This window comes from Loxodonta africana, chromosome 22, assembly GCF_030014295.1.
Source record: "Loxodonta africana isolate mLoxAfr1 chromosome 22, mLoxAfr1.hap2, whole genome shotgun sequence".
Classification (NCBI taxonomy): Eukaryota; Metazoa; Chordata; class Mammalia; order Proboscidea; family Elephantidae; genus Loxodonta; species Loxodonta africana.
In genome coordinates, this window is record NC_087363.1 from 74,320,153 (window position 1) to 74,347,270 (window position 27,118).

A 27,118-nucleotide genomic window follows, 5' to 3' on the forward strand; every position below is an offset into this window, starting at 1 on the left:
ACATGATAGAATTTTGCATGACCAACAACTTATTCATTGCGAATACTTTTTTTCAACAACATAAACAGCAACTGTGTAAAGCTTGAACCTCACGAGACAGAAAACACAGAAATCAAATCGACTCCATCTGAAGAAAGAGATGGTGGAGAAGCTCAGTATCATCGGTCAGAACAAGCCCAGGGGCCAACTGCAAGCAGACCACAAATTGCTCAGATGCAAGTTCAAGTTGAAGCTGAAGAAAATTAAAACAAGTCCATGAGGGGGGTCAAGGCCAAGATGGTGTAATAATTAGATGCTTCTGGTGATCCATCTTACAACAAAGACCCAGAAAAACAAGTGAAATGATTATATATATGACAAGCTAGGAACCCTGAACATCAAAGGCAAAGTTAGACAATGGACTGAGTGGCAGGGGGAGGGAGAGATGGTTCAGAAGCGGGAGGAGTTGCCAGACCCAAATCTCTGGGAACCCTCAGGCACCATTTCCTGGAGCAACTGCGTTGGAGCTGGTAGTAGCATTCCAGATGCCGTTTCTTCAGGGAGAGACAGCAAGCCTACTTACACCTCCAGAACCAGACGAGACTGGCGCTCCCAGCAAAAGCTGCTAAGTACTTGTGTTTATTTTAACACGGCCCCAGCCTCCAAGCCAGCTTCAGTGGCTGTTGATTTCCCTGAGCCTGAGATAGGCCCTGCTGCACACTCTGAGCCATTGTCCCAGCCTTGGAGAAGAAATAAATTCACAACTGGGGGAAAAGACAATCAGCCAGTTCCACTAAGCTGGGGAGCTCAGGACAGAAGCAGCTCCTGTCCAGACGCAAACAGTCCACAGAGTTTGAATACCTCTCACCCCCACATGGACCTGCGTGGGCCCATTTCAGGAGAATAGGCCCTTGTTGGTAGACTGCAGCTGTTTCAGTTATGCGGTGGAGAGGTGGGTGTTTGATGTTTGATACCGATTTGCCTGTTAAACAGGGTTCTCACCCACATCAGGGGCTTAAGGACTGGTGGCTCCACCCATGTCACCTAGCCACCCATGACAGGGGTCCAAGGATAAGTGGTACCTCCTACTCCTTAAAACCAAAAGCCTTGGGTGCCCATGCTCCATCAGCAGAATACACCCATCTATGCACTCTAGGGGACAGGGATGTGCTGTCCTCACAAACACTAGGGGGATGGTTATCAGCCCCCTGCTTTATTCCGAGCGTTATCCCCTACTGCAACCAGATACCTATACCTACACCAATCACCCCTGCCCCTCTAAGACTGTAGGACAGAGCTGTACCACACACTTGATGACCAGCTATTACCTGGACACCTCAGCTGAATCCATACAAGAAAAGTGAACGGACTCCTAGGCTCTAGCCAGCTGGGGACAGGATGTTAGAGCTTCAAAGGCACAAATAATCCAACTAGCTCACTCAGGGAGCCTATTTGGATGCATCAAAACAAAACAAAGCCAGAAGCTAGGATACAGTAAGCAAACATAAACTAATGCAATAACTTGTACATGGCTTGGAGAAAACAGTCAATATCAAATCACATAAAGAAGCAGACCATGATCACTTCAACACGCTCTGAAAACAAAGAATCAAGGAGTCTTCCAGATGAAGGTGTCTTCCTGGAATTACCAGATGCAGAATACAGAAGATTAATATTCAGAACTCAACATCAGGAATGAGATCAGGCAAAACGCAGAACAAGCCATGGAACACAGATGAAGCAGTTGAAGAAATTCAAAAGGCTATTCCCGAACATAATGAAAAATTTAATATGCTGCAAGAATCCATCGAGGAACAGCAGTCAGAAATTCAGAAGATTAACAATAAAATTGCAGAACTAGACAATTCAGTAGAAAGTCAGAGGAGAATTGAGCAAGTGGAAGGCAGAATTTCTGAACTTGAAGATAAAACATTTGGCACAAATGTATTCACAAAAAGATCACATAAAAGAATTTAAATAAATGAAGAAACCCTAAGAATCATGCAGGACTCTTATCAAGAGAGAGAATCTGTGAGTGACTGGAGTCCCAGAACAGGGAGGTAACAGAAAATACAGAGAGAATTGTTGAAGATTTGTTGGCAGAAAACTTCCCTGATAATTGTGAAAGATAAGAAGATGCTCATCGAACTCCACTTAAGATAGATCTCTAAAGAAAGTCACCAAGAAATATTATAATCAAACCTGGCAAAACCAAAGATAAAGACAAAATTTTAAGAACAGCTAGGGATGATGGAAAAGTCACATACAGATGAGAATCAATAAGAATAACCTCAGACTACTCAGCAGAAACCATGCAGGCAAGAAGGCAATGGGGTGACTTATATAAAGCATTGAAGGAAAAAAGTTGCCAGCCAAGAATCATATATCCACCAGAATGTCTCTCAGATATGAAGGTGAAATTAGGACATTTCCACATAAACAGAAGCTTAGGGAATCCGTAAAAACCAAACAAAACTACAAGAAATTCTAAAGGGAGTTCTCTGGTTAGAAAATCAGTAATATCAGATATCAACCCAATATTAGAACACAGGACATAGCAACGAGATGTCAACCCAGATAGGGAAATCCCAAAAATAAATCAAGATAAAAGAATTCTTGATACAAGGAAACAGCGATGTCATTACGTAAAAGAAGATAACATTAAAACAATAAAGAGGGACTAAGAAATGTAGTCTTAGATCTTTCATATGGACAGGAACTCAAGGCGATATAAAGAAATAAAACTTAGGTTTAAACATAGAAAAATAGGGGAAACTATTAAGATAACCACAAAGGAGACCAACAATCCTACTAATCAAAATAAAATACAAGAAAAAAATGAAAACTTCACAAAAAGAAAATCAACAACAGCAAATAAGAGGGAAAGACAATATATAAACTACTCAGCACAAAAAATTAAGTGGGGGAAAAAAAACTGTCGACAACACACACAAAAAGACATCAAACTGACCGCACTAAACTCATAGCTATCCATAATTACGCTGAATGTAAATGCATTAAATGCATCAATAAAGAGGCAGAATGGATTTAAAAAACACGATCTGTCTATATGCCACCTACAAGAGACACACCATAGACTTAGAACACAAACAAACTAAAACTCAAAGGATGGAAAAAATATGTATCAAGCAAACAACAATAAAAAGGAGCAGGAGTAGCAATATTAATTTCTGACAAAATAGACTTTAAAGTTAAATCCACCACAAAGGATAAGGAAGGACACTATATAATGATTAAAGGGACTGTAGACCAGGAGGATATAACCATGTTAAATATGTACACACCCAGTGACACTGTTGCAAGATAACATAAAACAAACTCTAACAGTATTGAACAGAGAGATAAACAGCTCCAAAATTATAGTAGGAGACATCAGCATAACCACTTTGGGTAAAGGACAGAACGTCCAGAAAGAAGCTCAGTAAAGACACAGAAGATCCAAATGCCACAGTCAGCCAAGGTGACCTCATAGACATATACAGAACACTCCTCCCAACAGTAGCCAAATACAGTTTGTTTTCTGGTCTGCATGGAACATGCCCAAGACTAGACCACATATTAAGTTATGAAGCAAGACTTAACAGAATCCAAAACATCAAAATATTACAAAGCATCTTCTCTGTTCATAAGGCCATAAAAGTAGAAATAAATAACATTTGAAAGCAGGGAAAAGAAATAAAGCACTTCGAAACTGAACAATACCCTGCTGAAAAACGACTGGGTTATAGATGACATTAAGGATGGAATAATGAAATTTCTGGAATCCAATGAGAATGAAAACACTTCCTACCCAGAACCTTTGAGACACAGCAAAAGCAGTGCTCAGAGGTCAATTTATATCAATATATGGATACATACAAAAATAAGAAAGGGCCAAAATCAAAGAATTATCTCTACGTCTTGAACAAATAGAAGAGAGCAACAAAAGAAACCCTCAGGCACCAAGAGAAAGCAAATAATAAAAATTAAAGCAGAATGAAATGAAATAGAGAACAGAAAAACAAATGAAAGAGTTAACAAGACCAAAAGCTGGTGCTTTGAAAAAATTAACAAAACCGATAAACCACTGGCCAAACTGAAAAGAAAAACAGGAGAGGAAACAAATAACCCTAATAAGAAATGAGATGGGCAATATCACAACAAACCCAACGAAAATTAAAAGAATCATATCAGATTACTATGAAAGATTATACTCTAACAAATTTGAAAACCTAGAAGAAATGGGTGAATTTCTAAAAACACACTACCTAAACTAAAACAAACACAGGTAGAACAGCTAAAGAAACCCATAACAAAAGAAGAGACTGAAAAGGTCATTTAAAAATGCCCAACAACAACAACAAAAAAAAAGCCCTGGCCTGGACCGCTTCACTGGAGAGTTCTACCAAATGTCCAAAGAGTTAATACCACCACTACTAAAGATATTTCAGAGCATAGAAAAGGCTGAAAAATATTGAACGACACAGCATGCATCAAAAGAAGATGGAAGGAATACACAGAGTCACTGTACCAAAAAGAATTGGTCAACATTCAACCATTTCAGGAGATGGCATATGACCAAGAACTGTTGGTGTTGAAGGAAGAAGTCCAATCTGTACTCAAGGCATTGTTGAAAAACAAGACTTCAGGAATTGATGGAATACCAATTGATGTGTCTCAAGAAAGGGAAGCAGGGCTGGAAGTGCTCACTAGTCTGTGCCAAGAAAGTTGGAGGACAGCTACCTGGCCAGCCGACTGGAAGAGATCCGTATTTGTGCCCATTCCAAAGAAAGGTAATCCAGCAGAATACAGAAGTTATCAAACAATATCATTAATACCACACACAGGTAAAATTTTGCTGAAGATAATTCAGAAGTGGTTACAGCAGTTCATGGACAGGGAACTGCCAGAAATTCAAGCCAGATTCAGAAGAGGACGTGGGATGAGGGATATCTTTGCTGACCTCAAATGGATCCTGACTGAAAGCAGAGAATACCAGAAAGATGTTTACTTGTGTTTAATTGACTATGCAAACACATTCAACTATGTGGATCATAACAAATTACGGATAACATTGTGAAGCATGGGAATTCCAGAACACTTAATTGTGGTCATGCAGAACCTGTGCATAGACCAAGAGGCAGTCGTTCGAACAGAACAAGGGGATACTGCACGATTCAAAATCGGGAAAGGTGTGCATCAGGATTGTATCTTTTCACCATACCTACTGAAAATCTGTATGCTGAGTAAATAATCCAAGAAGCTGGGCTGTATGAAGAAGAATGTGGCATCAGGATTGTTGGAAGACTCGTTAACAACCTGTGATGATGAACCTTGCTTGTTGAAAGCACTGAAGTCTTGAAGCGCTTACTGATGAAGGTCAAAGACCACAGCCTTCAGTATGGATTACATCTCAACATAAGGAAAACTAAAATCCTCACAACTGGACCAGTAAGCAACATAATAAATGGAGAAAGACTGAAGTTGTTAAGGATTTCATTTTACTTAGAACCACAATCACCGCCCATGGAAGCAGCAGTCAAAAAATCAAATGACACGTTGGCATTGGGCAGATCAGCTGCAAAAGACCTCTTTAAAGTATTGAAAAGCAAAGACGTCAGTTTGAGGTCTGAGGTGCACCCGACCCAAGTCGTGGTATTTTCAAACACCTTAGAAGGATTGATGCATTTGAATTATGGTGTTGGTGAAGAATTTTGAATATACCGTGCACTGCCAGAAGAATGAACAAATCAGTCTTGAAAGACATACAGCCAGAATGCTCCTTAGAAGTGAGAACAGTAAGACTTTGTCTCACGTACTTTGGACCTGTTTTCAGGAGGGACCAGTCCCTGGAGAACAGCATCATGCTTGGGAAGGTGGAGCGTCAGCAAAAAAAAGGAAGACTCTCGACGGGATGGACTGACACAGTGGCTGTAACAGTGGGCTCAAACATGGCAATGATTGTGAGGATAGTGCAGGACCGGGCAGCGTTTTGTTCTGTTGTGCATAGGTTTGCTGTGAGCTGGAAGTGACTTCTGATCATTTATAGCCTTTGGGTTGTTCACTAGCAATCAAAAACAGCTCTTCCAGTGCTCATAGAAGGATTTTTCTTAGTAGCCCCAAACTGGGAACAACCCAAATGTCTATCACCCAGTGAATGGAAAACAAAAAGTGGTACATCCGTACAGTGGACTATTACTTGGCAATAAAAAGGAATAAAATGTTAATACACACAAGAACATAGATGAATCTGAAAACATTATCCTTAGTGAAAGAAGTAAAAAAGGTATCACGTATTATTCTATTTATGTCACATTTACAAAGGACAAAACTATATGGGTGTAAATCAGATCAGTGTCTGCAGGGGCCAGAGGTCAGGGGTGCGAATCCATTGCAGAAGGGCACAAAGAATCTTAGGATGATGGAGCTGTTGTATATAGGCAGTCCCCAGGCTACAAACGAGATCCATTCTTAACTCCTTAAGTCAAATTTGTAGGTGTCCTGGTTATCTAGTGTTGCTATAACAGAAATACCACAAGTGATGGATGGCTTTAACAAAGAGAAATTTATTCTCTCACAGGCTGGTAGGTTACAGAGTCCAAATTCAGGGCATCACCTCCAGAGGAAGGTTTTCTCTTGTCAGCTCTGGAGGAAGGTACTTGTCATCAATCTTCCCCTGGTCGAGGAGCTTCTCAGTGCACAGACCCTGGGTCCAAAGGGCGTGCACTTCTGCTCTTCATTCTTGGTGGTATAGATCCCTAACTCTCTGCTTGCTTCCCTTTCATCTCTTGCAAGATAAAAGGTAGTATAGGCCACACCCCAGGGAAGCTCCCTTTACGTTGGATCAGGGATGTGACCTGAGCAAGGGTGTTATGTCTCACCCTAGTCCTCTTTGACCACAGGCAGAGATTATGACTTATAACACAGAAAAATCACAAAATGTAGGACAACCACACAATACTGGGAATCATAGCCTAACAAGTTGACAAATATTTTGGGGGACACAATTCAATCCATGACTGTAGGTAAGTCAGAATAGATACATATAGTTCTTATTTAGCATCAAATGTTTGCTTAGTATATAGTATATATTTTACCTTTCTGTGCATATAAACACACTTAAACTCTTCCAATTCACTAAAACATCTTAAACATAATAGTAATAAAAGTTACTACATGTGATACTGTACTGAAGAGAGAATTGGTGTGTGTATGGGTATAGGTATACACTATTGTAAAAAAAAAAAAAAATTAAGGAAACAGTATAGATAGGAGAAAGATCATGATTAAAGGAAAATATATATCCAGTACAAAGCTACACACTCAACACAGTGTTCACGGCAAGGTGACCCTACTTGAGATGGTGGAGGGCCTTCTCCTTCCTTGGCCGCTGAACCGCTGAAGCCACGCAGCGTTTTCATGAGCGTCACAAAGTGGTGCGTGTGCTCGTCCTTACAAACCGTTGTATTTAACTCAAAATTTTAATGTAATAGGCTTTATGGCAGTCCGTTCTTAAGTACAAGTTGTCCGTGAATTGGACGTTCTTAATCTGGGGCGTTATCTTGATTGTGGTGAATGGTATAAAACCAAGCCAAACCCACTGCGATCAGTCGATTCCGACTCCTAGCGACCCTGTAGGACAGTGGAACTGCCCCATAGAGTTCCCAGGGAGCGCCTGGCGGATTCGAGCTGCCGACCTCTTGGGGAGCAGCCCTAGCACCTCGCCACTAGGCCGCCCCGGTGTCCGTGAATTGTATGTATACTTCAGTATAACTGAGAACAAAATAGTTCTCAAATCAGAGTGGGAGATGAGTTACAACTCCACCTAAGAGCAGATGCCGTTTGATCCCGCTTAGATGAAATTCCCAGAGTAGACGAATGCGAAGAGACCAGCGTTTGCCGGCGGTCACCGGGGCTGGGCCAGGCGGGGCAGTGGCCTTCTGTCAGGGTGGTGGAGGGAAACTGGGAACGGGTACGGGCGATGGTTGCGCCACATGGAGCACGTGATGTCACTGAACTGTGCACGTAAAAACGGTTGAAATGACACGTTTTGTGGTATGTGTTTCACCACAGTAAAGGAGACCACTAAGATTAATTGCTTTCTAAATTATTGTTAACTTTAAGATTTCTTTTTGATAACTTCAATATGGAAGTGTATGCGGAAACGTGTAAACCAGACTGATAACCAGCCTTCTGTCCAGTTACGTACATGTTAGACGTTTGCTTATCCAGATGAGAGAAAGGTTCAGTTACTCTGGAAGAGTTTGTATATGTTCTTGGAAGGCTTCCTGTTTGCCGCCTGTCACAGTAACTTCTCTTTTATGTAACATCGTTAGAGAATGACCTTTTGTTTCAATAACTTACAAAGGAAACTTTTTATTGTAAGTATTTTAAGAAAATCTTCTGGAAAATGTTACACATTTTCTTTCCATTTAAAAAGAGAGCCCAATGAACGTAATTTACCTGTTTCTTCTTGACTCAAGGTCATCACTAGTCATTGTAATTACAGTGCTGTGCTTCAATGCTGAGGGTTCCCTGGGAAATTTAGTGTCTTCACTGACCTTCTCCCTAGACCGCAGAGCTGCTGGGTACTTTGTACATCACAGTAATGTCCTCAGAAGCTAAAATAAAAAGCACATACAAAAATGTATACATTCTAGTGCCTATACTTCTGAAAGTTTCAGTGATCCTGTTTTTGGAACTTGAATTTTTAGTCTCTATTTTTTTTTTTTTTTAATCTTATTCTTCACAGGTACCTATTTCAGAAATTATTTTTTAAAACCCAGGAATTCCTTAATCACTAAAGTATCGGGGTGTGAAATAAATCCTTGGTAGGAACAGATGAAGTAAGGCCTTCAGCTTCTTCCTACTGTTTGGTAGTCGACTCCACGGCACTGGGTACTGGGCTAGTCGTTCCTGAGGACTGGCGTCAAGACTGTAAAATAAAATATTGTGGTTGTTAGGTCCTGTTGAGTCAGTTTTCTATTCACAGCAGCCCCGTGTGACAGAGTAGAACTTCCCCATAGGGTCTTCTGGGCTGTAATCTTTACAGGAGCAGATTGCCAGATCTTTCTCCCGTGGAGCTGCTGGGGGGGTTCAAAGCCCCAGCCTTTGGTTAGCAGTGGAGCACATAACCATTGAGTCACCAGGGCAAAGAGAAATACAGCACCCTATTTTATTTGGTTGCAACTTACTTGCTTTTGTTTCAGCCTCTTCCATACCATAGTGCTGACCTTTCAGCTCTGAAAACCTCAAATGTTTTTTAACCGTGAGGTTTGTTATTACCATAAGGGAGTTTTCGAATTACAGATGGTGAAGGAGACGTGTTACTGTTGCCTTGCACCATCTAGCGGCATTATTTAAAAATAAAAGCTTTAGGGCAGGCAGTTTTATAATGAGCTGTCTGTTGAAGGCCGTTGTTAATGGGAGCGTTTCCCATTCTTCCATCTGAAATAGATGGTAATAGCGACGTGTCACTATGCAGGTGCTCCACTGATGATGCTGGACTCTGTTAAAAGCAAAAGTGACGTTTAGATGTTCCAATTACTCATGGAAATTTCATCTGAATAAAGAGATTGTGGATGATAATGCTTAAGAATAGTTACATTAAGGAGTCTAATTATAAAAATTAAGAGAGTCACTTGTAAAGCACCTAATTTGGGGGAAAGCTCTTATGAATTTCTGTAGAAGTAAATATAAGTAGGTAGCCTTCTATACAGGTTTAAATTTATAAAATCCATGATTTAAAGATTCGTAATATGTGAAGACTTCATTACTTTGGCACATTATGTTAATTAACCTTTTCTTTTAAAATAATACCATTGCTCTCAAGTCTGTTCTTTTCATTGTAATTAGTATGGCTGCTTATTTGTCTGTTTTAAAATGAACATGAAATTTTAGATGCTAATTTACAGACATTCACACATCTTCCTTGAGGAGAATGCCACGGGTTTAAGATGGATCCGTAAATAATTATCTCTTATGTACAAAAGCATTGAAATTGAGTCCAGAAACCTGGATTAAAATCCGAATTTGGCTGCTTTGCCAAGTTTTGCTGTGTTGTGACCTTGGACAAGCCGTATAACATGTTACACCTTCCTACTCTTCAGAATGGATCTAAATTGTCATTAGGATTAAATAAACGAATGTAAGTAGAGACCGTAAGGTAGGAAATGTAATACAAGGGCTTTGTGAATTCTAAAGTGCTACAAAGATGTAGACCGTTCAGCAGCTGCAGAGCAGATCACTTTTAATGTATGAACTGCTCTTTTTTTGAAAACTGTAATGCTGTATTTAAAAGAGATTTTAAATATGCATCCCCAAACTGGATTTTAGCACAGATTTTGACATGATTTTTATATATACATAGTTTATTAGGTTTAGCCTAAGAGAATTTTTAGTTAAAAATAGTGTAACCATTTTAAAGTTATTAGAAATGTCAGTTTTGTTTGATTAGGTACAGTAATTGGGAGGCTTTGTAAGTTCCTTTAACTGATCACTTCACTTGTCCTTTGTCTTCCAAATCACAAAAGTACATCATCATTTATTACCTGCCTTTAATTCATTTAAAGAAAGCAACATATATGGTATTTTATATATTGAAATATAATAGCTAGCCTCAGGAGGCTTAGTTAACAGATGGACTGTCACTGAATACGAGCAAAGGAATTAAGGTAATGAGCAGGATCTTTAATCAGCACGAAGACGATGGATTTGAAAGCCCAATCTTAGACTTGATGGTTCGAAAACTAAGAAAGTGAATTAGTGTAACAATAATTGAATCATCACTTTAAATGTGAAATACTAAAAGGAGCAAATCTGACAAATTTAACATTCAGCCTTAAAGCTATATAACTTAGAAAATGAGAAAGAGCAGTCCGTTCTGTCTTGTAACCATCAGACATTTGAGGGTTTCAGTAAAACTCTTCGTCACATTTTAAAATAGCCTTTATGTAAAGTGGTAAAAAATTGGAGTATAACTGTATCTGCCCAGTGGCAGTCATATTGTCTTTGTTACTCCTGGAAAATAATGGTAATTTTCCTAAACTCTAAAAAAAACTACAGGGAAAAAAATCAGAGGGAGGTTATACATAGTTTTCTCATCTAGAATCTAAGCATCTCTCTGTTCGTATCCCCCTACACTCATGCACACACACACAAAAAGGGATAGTTCTTAAAGTTTGCAACGTACTTAATAGGCATATTCAACCAATTTTATAATATTATTTAATTTCTAAGGTGGTCACCTGAATGTCTTTGTCCATTTGTTTTGGGTTTATTTTATACTCCTTTATCCATGGCAGAGAATACCCTCCTCCAACCCCAGGAATGCAAGTTTTTTAATCCCAACTATTAGAATATGTTAAGAACTAGTAAAGAATTACAAAAGTATACTCTTTTGCGAATTACATTTACAATTTCATAATTCTCTGTGGTGTTTTGGGAGTCAGTTTTGTGTACGTGAATTCTTGCAGTCATATAATCACAATTCTAAGATAGGCAAAGCAACTCTTACTGTTTTACTAATGAATTCATTATAAAGGTGTTTAGGGGGACTAAATGGCTTACCTATTGCCATGCATTAAAGTTATAAAGGGGACTGAAATCCAGGTCTCTTGATTTCTAATTCAGTACTGTTCTCACTAGTACTCTAGTAGTGCTTCTGTTAACGACTTCCTTCTGACACCTGTGTAAACTCCTCCACCGCAAATAGGACGATGCTTCTACTCACGTAAAACTATGAAACCCTGATTACTTGGACATCAACTGTAGACACTGTGGCTCTGTCCAACCAGAAGCATCAGTGTTTCCCCCAGAAAAGTCAGCCATCCTAGAGACAGCCTTTTAGAAGCTCTGAATCAGATATTTGCGTTTTGAGGACCTGTATTATTTTTCTTGTTATGATTTTACTCTGGTAAAGTACATATAACAAAAAAAGTGCCGTCTTAACCATTTTTAATTGTATAAATCAGTGACATTAATTGCATTCACCATGTAGTGCAACCGTTGGCATTGTTTTCAAAAGTTTTTCATCATCCCGAACAAGCTTGGTATCCCTTCAGCAATATTGCCCATTCTTCCGCCACCCCCACCAGTCCCTGGTAACCACTAATAAACGTGTATCTGTGCATTTGCCAGTTCTAGATACTTCATGTAAGTGGGGTCATACATAGTTGTCGCTTTGTGCCTGACTTAACGTCACTCCGCACGTTTTCAGGATCCATCAGTGTTCGTGCGTGTGTGAAAGGTTAATTTCTCTTTGTGGGTGAATAGTATTCCAGTGTATGTATACAGTAAACTTTACTTATCCTTTCATCTGTTGGTGAACATTTGGGTTGTTTCCACCTTTTAGCAATTGTGAGTAATGCTCCTGTGAACATTAGTAAATAAGTGTCTGTGTGAGTTCCTGCCTTCAATTCTTTTGGGTAAATGTCTCTAGGGATGGAATTGCTGGCTCATAGAGCAATTCTGTGTTTAACTTTTTGATGAACTATCAAATTGTTTTCCACAGTGACTGCACCATTTTATATTCCCACCAGCAATACACAAGGGTTCCAATTTCTCCACATCCTTGTCAGCATTTGTTATTTTCTGTTTTCCTAATGATAGCCATCCTAGTAGATGTGAAGTGATATCTCACTGTGGTTTTGGCTTTGCCTGATGACTAATGACTTCTAGCATCTTTTCATGTTCTCACTGATGATTTGTATATCTTCTCTGGAGAAATGTCTCTTCAAGTCCTTTGCCATTTTTCAATTAGGTTGTCTTTTTGTTGTTGAGCGAGTTTTAGGAGATTATATATTCTAGATGTTAAACCCTTATCAGATATATGGTTACCAAATATTTTCTGTTCTATATGTTGTCTCTTTTCTTAATAAAGTTCTTTGGCGGATTAACGTTTTTAATTTTTTTAAGTATTTTTATTATTTCAGGTGAAAGTTTACATGGCAAACTAGGTTCCCATTTAAGAGTTTTTATACGAATTGTTCCATGACATTGGTTAAGTTTTTTCACAATGTGTCAACATTCTTATTATTTCCATTCTGTTTGTTCTGTTTCCATTAATCTATCTTTCCTGTCCCTCCTTAGCTTCTTATCTTTGTTTTAGGGTAAATGTTGACTGTTTGGTCTCATATACTTGGTTATTTAAGGGAGCACAGCACTCACAGGTGATATTGTTTATCTTATAAGCCAATCTATTATTTTGGATAGATTTGGATAGCCACCATGAGTGACTTCAGTTCCAAGTTCAAAGAGTATCTTAGGGTAATAGCCTTGGGGGTTCCTCTAGTCTCTAACAGTCCAGCAAGTCTGGCCTTTTTAGGAATTTGAGTTTTGTTCTACATTTTTCTCCCTTTTTATCTGGGACCTTGTCTTGTGCCCCTGGTCAGAATGGTCGGTAGTGGTAGCCAGGTACCATCTAGTTCTGGTCTCGGGCTAGATGAGGCTATGGTTCATGTGGGCTGTTAGTCCTATGGACCAGTTTCTTCTTTGAGTCTTTGGTTTCCTTCATTCTCTTTTGTTCCAGATAAGTAGAGACCAATAGTTGTATCTTAGGTGGCCACTGGTGAGGTTTTAAGACCTCAGTCACTACTCACCAAACTACCATGTAGAACATTTTCTTTATGAACTGTGTTATGCCAGTTGACTGAGTTGTCCCATGAAGATATGGTCCCAAGCCTTCAAACCCAGTAAACCAATCCCACGAGGTTATGTCTAAGAACTATCCGTAACTGTGCCCCCATTGGTTTATTATATATATGGATATATATGCCTTGCACACAAACATGTATATGCCTACAGATACATCTACACACACACACCCATACACTCACGTGTGCCTTCCTATACACATATATTTGTTCATATCTACCAATGTAATCGCACATATTTTTTTTCTGGTTGTTATTGCTGTTGCAAAATTATGTGTTAAAACGTTTACCAAAATTGACCCTTGCGTACTTCTCAGTGTCTTCATTTACCTTTGACAAGTTACGCAGACTTTACCTGTGTTGGATATTGCCTTTCCCATCATCAAAATAATAAGTGTCTACTATCTAGAAAGTGATGTCCTCTCCTTCCAGCTCCATCCCTGGTAACCATCAAAGAACATTGCTTTCTGGGTGTATACCTGTTTTTGACTTTTTATAAAGTGGGACCATACAATATTTGTCCTTTTGTGATTGACTTATTTCACTCAGCATAATGTCCTCCGAACTCATGCATGTTATGTCTCACAGAGTCCTCATTATTCTTTATAGTTGTGTACTGTTCCGTTGTATTATATACCACAGTTTGTTTATCCATTCATCCATTGAAGGGCACTTAGGTTGTTTCCATCTTTGTGGAATTGTAAATGATGCTGCAGTGAACATGGGTGTACACATGTCTATTTGTGTCACTGCTCTTTTATATCTCTAGGATATACACCATATACCTAGGAGTGGGATTGCCGAATCATAACCATCTCCCCACGACCTCACCAGCATTTGTTGTTTTCTGGCTTTTTGATCAGTGCCATTTTGCAGGGGTGAGATGGAATCTCATTGTGGTTTCGATTTGCATCTCCCTGATGGGTAATGATCACAAGCATCTTTTCATTTGTGTGTTAGCTCCCAGAATGTCCACTTTGGCCCAGTGTCTGTTCATGTACTCTGCCCATTTCTTGATTGGATTGTTTGTCTTTTTATTGTTGAGACATTTTTAATTTAGATGAAGTCCAGTTTATCTATTTTGTCTTCTGTTGCTCATGCTTTTGGTGTCATATCTAAGAATCCATTGTGAAAAACAAGTTTTGAAGCTTTAGCCCTGTTTTCTTCTAGGAGTTTTATGGCTTTAGTTCTTATATTTAGGTCATTGGCCCATTTCGAGTTAATTTTCATATATGGCATGAAGTACAAGTCCAACTTCATTTTTTGCATGTGGAGATCAGTTGTCCCAACACCATTTGTTGAAAAGACTATTCTTTCCCCATTGATTGGACTTGGCACCCTTGCTGAAAATCAGTCGACCATAGATGTATAATTTTTTCTTTTTTTTTTTTTCTGGACTCAATTCTGTTCCATTGGTCTATATGTCTAAGGAGCCCTGGTGGCACAATAAACACTCGGCTGCTAACCTAAAGGTCAGTGGTTGGAACCCTGTAGCCACTGTGTGAGACAAAGATGTGGTGCTGTGCTGCTGTGAAGATTACAGCCTTGGAAACTCTGTGGGGCACTTCTACTCTGTCCTGGAGGGGTACTGTGAGTCGGAATCGAATCGACAGTACCTAATAACAACAACAGTACTCTGTGGGGCACTTCTACTCTGTCCTGGAGGGGTACTGTGAGTCGGAATCGAATCGACAGTACCTAATAACAACAACAATACTCTGTGGGGCACTTCTACTCTGTCCTGTAGGGTACTGTGAGTCGGAATCGAATCGACAGTACCTAATAACAACAACAGTACTCTGAGGGGCACTCCTACTCTGTCCTGTAGGGGTACTGTGAGTCGGAATCGAATCGACAGTACCTAATAACAACAACAGTACTCTGAGGGGCACTCCTACTCTGTCCTGTAGGGGTACTGTGAGTCGGAATCGAATCGACAGTACCTAATAACAACAACAGTACTCTGAGGGGTACTCCTACTCTGTCCTGTAGGGGTACTGAGAGTCGGAATCGAATCGACAGTACCTAATAACAACAACAGTACTCTGAGGGGCACTTCTACTCTGTCCTGTAGGGGTACTGTGAGTCAGAATCGAATCGACAGTACCTAATAACAACAGCAGTACTCTGAGGGGCACTCCTACTCTGTCCTGTAGGGGTACTGTGAGTCGGAATCGAATCGACAGTACCTAATAACAACAACAGTACTCTGTGGGGCACTCCTACTCTGTCCTGTAGGGGTACTGTGAGTCAGAATCAAATCGACAGTACCTAATAACAACAACAGTACTCTATGGGGCACTCCTACTCTGTCCTGTAGGGGTACTGTGAGTCAGAATCGAATTGACAGTACCTTTTAATAACAACAGTATACAAATAGTATCTTCTGTATACTTGATCGCAACAGGTTTGGCTTTGGATGTATATGTCTGTCCTTACACCAGTACTGCCCTATTTTGATTATTGTAGCTTTGTAATATGTTTTAAAATTGGAAAGTGTGAGTCTTCTGGTCTGTAATATTTAAAGCAATGTTTTTAGAAGATAGCATACCAACACAAAACATGCAAAGACAGAATGCCTTAAATTTTAAGGAAAGAGCCACATCAATGAAACTAAAATAGATCTGTGTGCAATAATAAATTTTGTGTAGTTTATTATATAAAATAATTAGTTTCTGACTGCAACTTAGTTGTCTGTAAAATAGGACTAGTAATAGAATATACATCATATGGTTAAGATGATTAAATGAGATGATGTATGTAAAGAGCTTAAAACTGCCTCTCTTAAAGTAAGCACTCCATAAATGTTACCCGTTATTACTACCCTGATAGATAGGCCAGGGGATGTATTACACAGCAGAGTTTAGCCCAGCAGGTTCAACCTGGTAGCCCATTTTTGAATGACCAGTGACAAAAGAATGCACTCCACATGTTTAAAGGTTGTCAGTATGACCCACAAAGCCAGTACGTGCTCTCTGGCCCTTTGCGGAGGAGCTTGCTGGTCCCTGTCCTTAACCAGAGCTGTGCTCCATAAGGTTTCCAGTGACTGATTTTTTTGGAAGTAGATTGCCAGGCCTTTCTTCTGAGGCCCCTCTGAGTAAACTCAAACCTCCAACCTTCTGGTTAGCAGCCAAGTGCATTAGCCATTTAGCCCACCCAGGGACTCCATCCCTATACCATACGGGCAGATTTTGTGGGTGTGGTGATGTAATGATAAAAACTTGTTTTTTCTAACTCTGTTAACACACATAAGAAATTGGCTGATCAGTTATCTAGAATTATCATCACTATTCTTTAAATTATATTTAAAGAACTTTACAGTAGCGATAACAATATAGAAATACAACGATAAATATATACTGTTTTTTACCTACAAATATGAGTAATCATTTTAATTCCTTAAGTTGTATTTTCTCCAAAATGAATCACTTTATTCTTTTCTGACTTACTTTGATCATTTGGTTCTCATCTTTGCTTTTTGTGGTTTGTCACTTTTGTAAAGGAAATTGCCAGGTTTACATTGCTGTATCATTCGTTAGTACTTTGGAGAAAGCAGGGGTGTGTAATGGTCTTAAAATTAGAATAAAGTGTCAGACTTTGGTGAGCCCCATTAGAGGTACTTCTTTAAATTTAATCTATATTGTGGTATGTGTGTACTAGTAGTACCACTTTTTACATAGATTTTTGTTTACAAAGAAGCTCAGTCATGTTTCCTTGAAATACTTGTTTCTTGCTTTTGTTTTACACATCATCATACATTTGAGAATTTTGAAATCCTCCCTTTTTTTTTTTTGATATTCACAGGTAGTTGAACTAAAATTTGGTGGGAAAGATATTCCTGTCACAAGTGCTAACCGAATTGCATATATCCATCTCGTAGCGGACTACAGACTAAACAAACAAATTCGCCAGCATTGTCTGGCTTTCAGACAGGGTCTGGCCAATGTTGTTAATCTTGAATGGCTCCGGATGTTTGATCAGCAAGAAATTCAGGTATAATACTTACTGACATTTTTTCACAAAACAAAAAAACTTGCTTAATTAAAATCTACTTCAAATTTTATGATTTGAACTTCATTTTTCCAGGTGTTAATTTCTGGTGCACAAGTTCCCATAAGTCTAGAGGACTTAAAATCCTTCACGAACTATTCAGGTATGTTCTCTCTTTGTTGCCGTCGGTTGCCATTGAGTCTGACTCCAACTGCTTATTTACTCCTGAAAATACTGCAAATGACTGTAGTTCCAAAATAATTTTTATTTAATTTTTTGTGTGGGTAATTCCTTTACATGGTTAAAAAATCAGAATGTATGATGTGATATTTCCTGTTTGCCCCATTCCTAACTATCTCATCTCTGCCATAAATAACCACTATTTTTAGTTCCTTATATAACTTTCTAGAATGTCTTTATGTATTTATAAGAAAATACAAATTAAATTCTTATTTTTGCCGTTTTTACACACTCTTCTACGTCTTATGTTTTGTTTTTTTCTTTTTATAATATATCTTAGAGATCTTTCAATATCAGTATATAAAGCATGTTCTTATATTTCTACACTGATGCCTGGTACCATATTTCATTTAACAAGTCTCTGCTAATAGACATTTGGCTGCTTCTAGTCTTTCACTGTTGTTTTTTGCTAAAAACAATGTTAGCAAAACAACAACAACAGAACAAAAAGAAAAAAAAGTGCTAGGGAAAAGACATTAACAATAAAAGAAAAAACTGAAAAAGCAAGCCATAGATGTGGCAAAAAATAGCCAGAATACATATCCTCTCTCCAAAAAGCAACTATATGGAGTCCCGAGATTCGGATTACAGTGATGGAAAAATCTCATTGATTAAGGGTAAGATTACACAGCTGTTACACAGCTGTTAATGTAATTGTTATCAATAAGTTATACACCCGTAAAAAGTTGAATTGGCAAAAGTTGTGTGGTATGTTAACAACGAAGACAAAAAAAAGAGTTGTTGCTGATGCTGCTATGTACAACCAAATACCTCATGGGATTTCCTTGGCTTAGAAGGTTTAGGTTCATCGTTTCCTAGCACATCCCAGTTAACTGACCTAAAATATCTTTAGTCCTTCGGTTCCACCTCCTAGTTCGTTGTATAGTGCTTGTGGTCTTAAAAGCTTGCATGCAGCCATTGAGGGCACAATTAGTCCCTATTCGCCTGGAGCAACGGAGGAAGAAGGAGAGTCAGGAATAGGAGGAAGGCGTGGAATGTGCGGCTAACCGCCTCCATGAACAGCTGCTCCCTCTTGCCATGATGGTGCCTGACTACCATTACTGAACATTTTGATCAAAGAGTCTGTAGAAGACTCTTGATCAAAAGGGGGGAAATAGTCTTATTAAAACCAAACAGTAGTTTAGCTTAATTGGTAAAGAATGTTTGCCTTGAGCATTCTGCTCATTTCAGAACTAATCTATATATGATCAAACTGACAACAGCAACCTGAAAGTTTAGATAGGAGCCTTAGAGGGCAGTAAGTTTTTGTTAATAGGGGAGAAACAACTCAGAAAAGGAGGACGAGAATCATTGGATGGCTCCAAGAACGTAGTCAGCGTCCCTGAGTTGTACGTGCAGAGACTTGAACTGGTGTGTGTTTTTGCTGTGTGCGTTCTCAACAACAATGAAAAATAATAATAAATTATCCTTAAAACCAAAAACCATTGCCATCAAGTCAATTCCAACTTACAGCAACCCTATAGGACGAAGTAGAACTGTCCCATAGGGTTTCCAAGGAGTGGCTGGCTGGTGGTTTGAACTACTGACCTTTGGATAAGCAGCTGAATGCTTAACTACTGTGCCACCAGGGCTCAAAAAAATTAAAAAAGATTTCTTTCTGGTTAGGAAAAAAATTAAAAGCTTTTGTGCATCAAAAGACACCGTTAAGAAAATGAAGAGACAAGCCACAGATTGTGAGAAAATATTTTTAAATTACATATCTGATAATGCATTTGTGTCCAAAATATATAAATTGTTACATATATAAACAATTCAATTTTTAAAAAATGGGTAAAACAAAAGGCTTTTTAACTAAAGAAAGTATTGAATGGCCAGTAGGCCAATAAGAGCATGAAGAGATGCTCAACACCATTAGTCCTTAGGGAAATGTAAATTAAATCCAAATGAGATACCACTGCACATCCACTAGAATGGCTGTAATCAAAAAGTGAACAATACTAAGTGGGAGGGAGGATGTGGAGAAAATGGAACTCTCATGACTAGAGGGAATGTAAAATGGTAGAGCCACTACTTATTTAAAAAATTAAGCATAAACTTGCCAGCAGTACCACCCCTAGGAGTGTACCAAAGAGAAATGACAACATATGTTCACACAAAAACATGCATGCAAACCTTCATGGAAACATTATTCATAATAGCCAACAACTGAAAACAGTCGAAATACCCATCAACTGGTGACTGAGTAAGCCAAATATGTGGTACATCCATGCAGTGGAATACTCTTCAGCAATTGAAAGGAATGAACTGTTAATACAAAAACTTTATGGGAAGTGCTTTATCACCACTCTGATTCAGAATTGTGCTGAAGGTCCTAGCCAGAGCAATTAGGCTAGACAAAGAAATAAAGGGCTTCCAGATTGGCAAGGAGGAAGTAAAATTATCTCTATTTGCAGATGACATGATCTTACACACAGAAAACCCTAAGGAATCCTCCAGAAAACTACTGAAACTAATAGAAGAGTTTGGCAGAGTCTCAGGTTATAAGATAAACATACAAAAATCACTTGGATTCCTCTACATCAACAAAAAGAGCATCAAAGAGGAAATCACCAAATCAATACCATTCACAGTACCCCCAAGAAGATAAAATACTTAGGAATAAATCCTGCCAAAGATGTAAAAGACCTATACAAAAAAAAACTATGAAGTACTAGTGCAAGAAACTAAAAAGGACCTACATAAGTGGAAAAACATACCTTGCTCATGGATAGGAAGACTTAACAGAGTAAAAATGTCTCTTCTACCAAAAGCCATCTATGCATACAATGCACTTCCGATCCAAATCCCAATGACATTTTTTAATGTGATGGAGAAACAAATCACCAACTTCATATGGAAGGAAAAGAAGCCCTGGATAAGTTTAGCATTACTGAAAAAGAAGGACAAAGTGGGAGGCTTCATTCTACCTGATTTTAGAACATATGATACAGCCACAGTAGTCAAAACAGCCTGGTACTGGTACAACAACAGGCACATAGACCAATGGAACAGAATTGAGAACCTAGATATAAATCCATCCACATATGAGCAGCTGACATTTGACAAAGGCCCAGTGTCAGTTAATTGGGGAAAAGATAGTCTTTTTAACAAATGGTGCTGGCATAACTGGATATCCATTTGCACAAAAATGGAACAGGACCCATACCTCACACCATGCACAAAAACTAACTCCAAGTGGATCAAAGACCTAAACATAAAGACTAAAACAATAAAGATCATGGAAGAAAAAATAAGGACAATGTTAGGAGCCGTAATACAAGGCATAAACAGAATACAAAACGTTACCAAAAATGATGAAGAGAAACCAGATAATTGGGAGCTCCTAAAAATCCAACACCTATGCTCATCTAAAGACTTCACCAAAAGAGTAAAAAGACCACCTACAGACTGGGAAAGAATTTTCAGCTATGACATCTCGGATCAGCGCCTGATCTCTAAAATCTATATGATTCTGTTAAAACTCAACCACAAAAAGACAAACAATCCAATCAAGAAGTGGGCAAAGGAGATGAACACGCACTTCACAAAAGAAGATATTCAGGCAGCTAACAGGTACATGAGAAAATGCTCTCGATCATTAGCCATTAGAGGAATGCAAATTAAAACTACGATGAGATCCCATCTCACTCCAACAAGGCTGGCATTAATCCAAAAAACACAAAATAATAAATGTTGGAGAGGCTGCGGAGAGATTGGAACTCTTATACACTGCTGGTGGGAATGTAAAATGGTACAACCACTTTGGAAATCTATCTGGCGTTTTCTTAAAAAGTTAGAACTACCATACAACCCAGAAATCCCACTCCTCGGAATATACCCTAGAGAAATAAGAGCCTTTACACGAACAGATATATGCACACCCATGTTTATTGCAGCTCTGTTTACAATAGCAAAAAGCTGGAAGCAACCAAGGTGTCCATCAATGGATGAATGGTTAAATAAATTATGGTATATTCACACAATGGAATACTACGCATCGATAAAGTGACATTTCATAGCATGGAGGAACCTGGAAGGCATTATGCTGAGTGAAATTAGTCAGAGGCAAAAGGACAAATATTGTATAAGACCACTATTATAAGATTTTGAGAAATAGTATAAACTGAGAAGAACACATACTTTTGTGGTTACAAGGAGGGGAGGGAGGGAGGGTGGAGAGGGTTATTTACTGATTAGTTAGTAGATAAGAACTACTTTAGGTGAAGGGAAGGACAATACTCAATACACAGAAGGTCAGCTCAACTGGACTGGACCAAAAGCAAAGAAGTTTCCAGAATAAACTGAATGCTTCAAAGGTCAGCGGAGCAAGGGTGGGGGTTTGGGGACTATGGCTTAAGGGGACTTCTAAGTCAATTGGCAAAACAATTCTATTATGAAAACATTCTGCATCCCACTTTGAAATGTGGTGTCTGGGGTCTTAAATGCTAACAAGCGACCATCTAAGATGCATCAATTGGTCTCAACCCACCTGGATCAAAGGAGAATGAAGAACACCAAGGTCACACGATAACTATGAGCCCAAGAGACAGAAAGGGCCACATGAACCAGAGACTTACATCATCCTGAGACCAGAAGAACTAGATGGTGCCCGGCCACAATCGATGACTGCCCTGACAGGGAGCACAATAGAGAACCCCTGAGGGAGCAGGAGATCAGTGGGATGCAGACCCCAAATTCTCATCAAAAGACCAGACTTAATGGTCTGACTGAGACTAGAGGAATCCTGGCGGTCATGGTCCCCAAACCTTCTTTTGGCCCAGGACAGGACCCATCCCCGAAGACAACTCAGCAGACGTGGAAGGGACTGGACAATGGGTAGGAGAGAGAAGCTGTTGAAGAGTGAGCTACTTGTATCAGGTGGACACTTGAGACTGTGTTGGCATCTCCTGTCTGGAGGGGAGATAGGAGGGTAGAGCGGGTTAGAAACTGGCAAAATCGTCACGAAAGCAGAGTCTGGAAGGAGGGAGCGAGCTGACTCATTAGGGGGAGAGTAAGTGGGAGTATGGAGTAAGGTGTATATAGGCTTATGTGTGACAGACTGACTTGATTTGTAAACTTAAAGCACAATAAAAATTATTAAAATATATATATATTCTGGGAAGTGGAAGAAGCCAGATGCAAAGGAACTCCATATTATGTAATTCTGTTTATATGAAACATCTGTAAAAGCGGGTCAGTGTTCTCAAACTTGACTGTGGTGATGTCTGTCCAACTGTAAATTTGCTAAAATCGTTTACATGTGTGTATGTTTATGTGTGTATGTATACATCTCCCCTTTCAGTAATTCATTTGTATTGCTCTAAATTTGTACTCTAATCTTTATGTAAAGGCACATAACACCTAAGGTCACACTGTCCCCACTATCAAGTCATAAGTTTAAAAAATGAAATCAGTCTAACCTTTCCTTTGCCAAGAAATTGTCTTGGGTTGTTTGCATTACCCTATCTGTGCTGAAAGCTTATACCTTTAATGATTTTATCTGTTCCAGTAAATAGATTTAAAATATTATCATACTCATTTTGGTGCCAATTAATGCACTTAAGGTTTTTTTATTGATGTTATTTCCGTGGTGTATTAACAGTGAGGGGACAATACATAGCAATTATTTTAGTCTTAGGGAGCACTTAGCTAGATTAAGAACCGTGCGTAGCAGTGTCTTTTGCTGCCAGTGTTCATCTCGTAGCTACGTGCTGTTCCTTATTCTGGCCTTGGTCTACTTTGATCCTTCATTAGTTTCTGCCTCTTGTACTTCACCCATGGTATCGGGGGGTAGGGGGTATACAATTGGCTTTCTGCCATGAGCTGCCCTCCGTCACTGTGACAGGCATGAAAAATGTGAATGAGACCCTCTTCTAAGTTAGTTGTTCTAGTGCGTTTAGGAGAATTCTGCTTTTACAGTTAGCTTGTTTTTAATAAACTATTGTTCATTGTACCGTAGGAGGCTATTCTGCAGACCACCCTGTGATTAAAATCTTTTGGAGAGTTGTAGAAGGCTTCACTGATGCAGAAAAGCGCAAGCTGCTGAAGTTTGTAACAAGTTGCTCTCGACCCCCTCTCTTGGGATTTAAGGTATACAACTTGCATGCCACTTCCTTTAAAAACAAATTGAAAGTAAGTTGCAGACATCATGTCCCTTCATTCCTTAAATGTCTCAGCACATATTTTCCACATTCCTAAGAATAAAAACATTCTTTTACATAAACACAATTAGCAAAAATAAGGAAATTTAACAGTGGTAAAATGCTGTTACATAATCCACTGGTCCTTGAAGTGTGGAACTGGGACCATCAGCTTCAGCATTACCCAAGAACTTGTTAGAAATGAAAATTTTCAGTCCCCACAGAGACCTCCTGAATGAGAAACTGGGGGCTAAGGCTCAACAATATTTGAAATGTCCTTCAGGTATTCTGGTGCTTTTTTAAAGTTTGAGAGCCACCAATGTAATCTAGAGTCCTTATGGAAATTTTGCCATTTTCCCATAATGCCCCCAGCCTAGTCTAGTCTAGGACAGCACATTGCATTTAACTGTCACGTCTCTAGTTTCCCACTGTCTCTACCTTTGATACCTTACAAGAGTACAGGAACGTGATCTTGAGACTGTCCCCTGAATGTAGGTGTGTCTCGTATTGTCTCAAGATTAGATTCTGCTTAAGCATTTGTGGCAAGAATAGTACATTGGTTGGTTGTAATCACATCAATTTTCCACTGTAAAGTTGCTGTTTTTTTCTTTGCAATTAATAAGTAATTTGGGGAATGATTATTTTGAAACTATGCAAATATATCTTGTTCTTCATCAGACTTTCACCCAGTAATTTTAGCACCCATTGGTGAGTCTTACCTGGATTATTTATTTCTCTGAGAGTTGTAAAACATGATCATCCCATCTACATTTAATTGGAACAGTAAGGACAGCTGTGCTTTTCTCCATCCCTCCCTATCTTATATGAGTTATAATCTGGTTTTGCCAGTATTTGTTTTGATGCTCAAATTATCCCAAATTTGGATAGTTGGAGCCCCTTCACACTGGTCCTATGTCTTTTTGAGATGCCATCATCAATTTTTGAGCCTTTGTGCTTCCGTGCACAAGATACTGTGGACTCATCTTCTGTTCCAGCTCTGGAATCCAAGGATTTTTCTAAGAATTCTTGGTGTGTTCGGACACCAGCTGTTATTACTTCTGGATCGTCTGCTTCTCAGCCCTTTCAGCAGACAAAGCTAGAAAATTGTGTGTGTGTGGTTTTTACTGTTTTAGTCACAGGTTCTTATTGATGCTTCCATTCTAACACCACTGAGTTGTTCCTTGCCTTCCCCTATTCCCCATTTCTATCTCCTTTCCCCAGCTAGAAGAACCCTGGCTCCCAGTATCATCAACATATTTACTCATTTGCTCAATCCTTCAATATACACAAAAGAATTTTCAGAATTCCTACCACTATGAAAAGAAAGCCTAGTAAAATTCAGGATCTTTTTGTCTCTAGACTAATAGTATATAGTCTAAATACTGTCTTCAGAGGTTACATGGATTAATTCTTTTTATTTGTTTGGTTTTTCTTTAGTGTGATTGTGTATTTGAAATACAATTAAATTCACTTGTGTCAGTTTATATTCAAAGTGTGACTTCTTCCTGCTTTTCCCTTCCGTATAGTCCTCAGCAACCATGTGGCATCTCAATCCTGATTTCAAAAACAAAATATTCCAATAAGTTCATTCCTTTTTTTTTTTTTAAACCTTTTGATCCTGTTACCTTTGTTTTTGTATGAAGAGAGAAGAAAGACTCAGAAACCTTGAGCTATTGAACATCAGCTTTCTCAACTAAAATGTGGGGGAAACAAGACTTGATGATCCCCAGCGAGGCTTTCCCCCAAAATTATGTGATTAGTATTAGCAAACATTTATCAGCCATCATTCCAAATGTTATCTAATTGCCTAATAATAAAATAATATTTTGTTAGGAAATGCTATGATTATAACCTACCTTTGATCTTAAAATTTAAAGGAAAGTTTTGGCAAAACATTGTTTTGTTAACTGTGAGAGTAGAGGCCTTAAATTTAATCCCTTCGTGGGCCAGTTAGCATAATAATGTTAAATAATGCTCTATATCCCTTACTGTGTCACATATATGTGATATTGGTTAAAAAGGTGAGCAGGTGAGAGAATCTGGATGAATCAACACAAATGAGTTTTAAAGCTGACAGATTCACGCAGAGTCAGCAGCATTATCTGCCAGTATATAAAGTATTTCTGAATTTATTTTCCTTTCGTTACTGATAACAGTGTCACATTTTGGATGTTGGTGATATCTGAAAAAACTAGACTTGTTCTGTTTGATGTTGGCAATTAATATGGTCAGTTCTCTAACTGATATATAATAAAGAGGAAGAAAAAACAGCATTCCCAGGATTTGCACAATATGTTATTGTCCTCCTTTGAGGGGTCTTTGAAATGATTATAGTTCATTTAGAGGTTAGGATGGCAGTAATGTCTGTTATGACATTTTTTAAAGGAAAATAATTGAAGAGAAAAGATGTCCCAGCCTAATGTCTAATACTTTTTGTTACCTCCTCCAAGCCTGGGCACCCAGTTTATTCTATAGTATATGCTGTGGTGCCAAACTAAATTCTAGACAGGTCCACATACCGTAGACCACTTTCCCACCAAAATTTTGTACCCCTTGCAAGGGTTAGGAGCCCTGATGGGGCACAGTGGTTAAGAGCTTGGCTGCTAACCAGAAGGTTGGTAGTTCAAATGCACTAGCTGCTCCCTGGAAACCCTGTGGGGCAGCTCTACTCTGTCCTGTAGGGTCACTAGGCGTGGACTTGATGGCAACAAGTTGGTTTTTTGGTTTCTTTTTTTTTTTGCTATTAGGGGTTAAGGAGCCCTGGTTGCGCAATAGTTAAGCATTGGGCTGCTAACTGAAAGGTTTGTGGTTTGAATTCACCTGCTCCTGCGTGGGAGAGAAGACCTGGTATCTTAGGCTGAGTTCTCTGTGCCGAAGCAAAATCAGTAAAGTGTATAAATACATAGAGATTTATATCCAGGAAGTGACTCATGTGGTTGTAGAGGCTGGAACATCCTAAGCCTGTGGGTAAGGATAGAGGCTTCTCTGGATTCGTGTAGCCACAGGGGCTGGTGAACCCAAGATGGGCAGCTCAGAGAGCAGGGCTTTTGCTCACGGGCTGTGAAGATTGACGAATCTCAAGATCGGCAGCCAAGACTGCAAGAATGTCTGCTTAAA

The 27,118-nt window shown here is 39.0% G+C and overlaps 1 protein-coding gene across 3 annotated transcripts in view; it reads left to right on the plus strand.

The window, feature by feature from the left end:
- Window positions 1–27,118, plus strand: part of UBE3C (ubiquitin protein ligase E3C) — a 210,675-nt gene that overhangs the window by 169,501 nt on the left and 14,056 nt on the right. For 2 of the 3 annotated variants that reach the window (XM_064275135.1, XM_064275138.1), the window contains 3 exons: window positions 17,436–17,624; window positions 17,718–17,784; window positions 23,821–23,951. In XM_064275135.1, the coding sequence (XP_064131205.1) occupies window positions 17,436–17,624; window positions 17,718–17,784; window positions 23,821–23,951 (387 nt within the window). The remainder of the gene's footprint in view (window positions 1–17,435; window positions 17,625–17,717; window positions 17,785–23,820; window positions 23,952–27,118) is intronic. The other variant, XM_064275137.1, reaches the window with a different exon arrangement.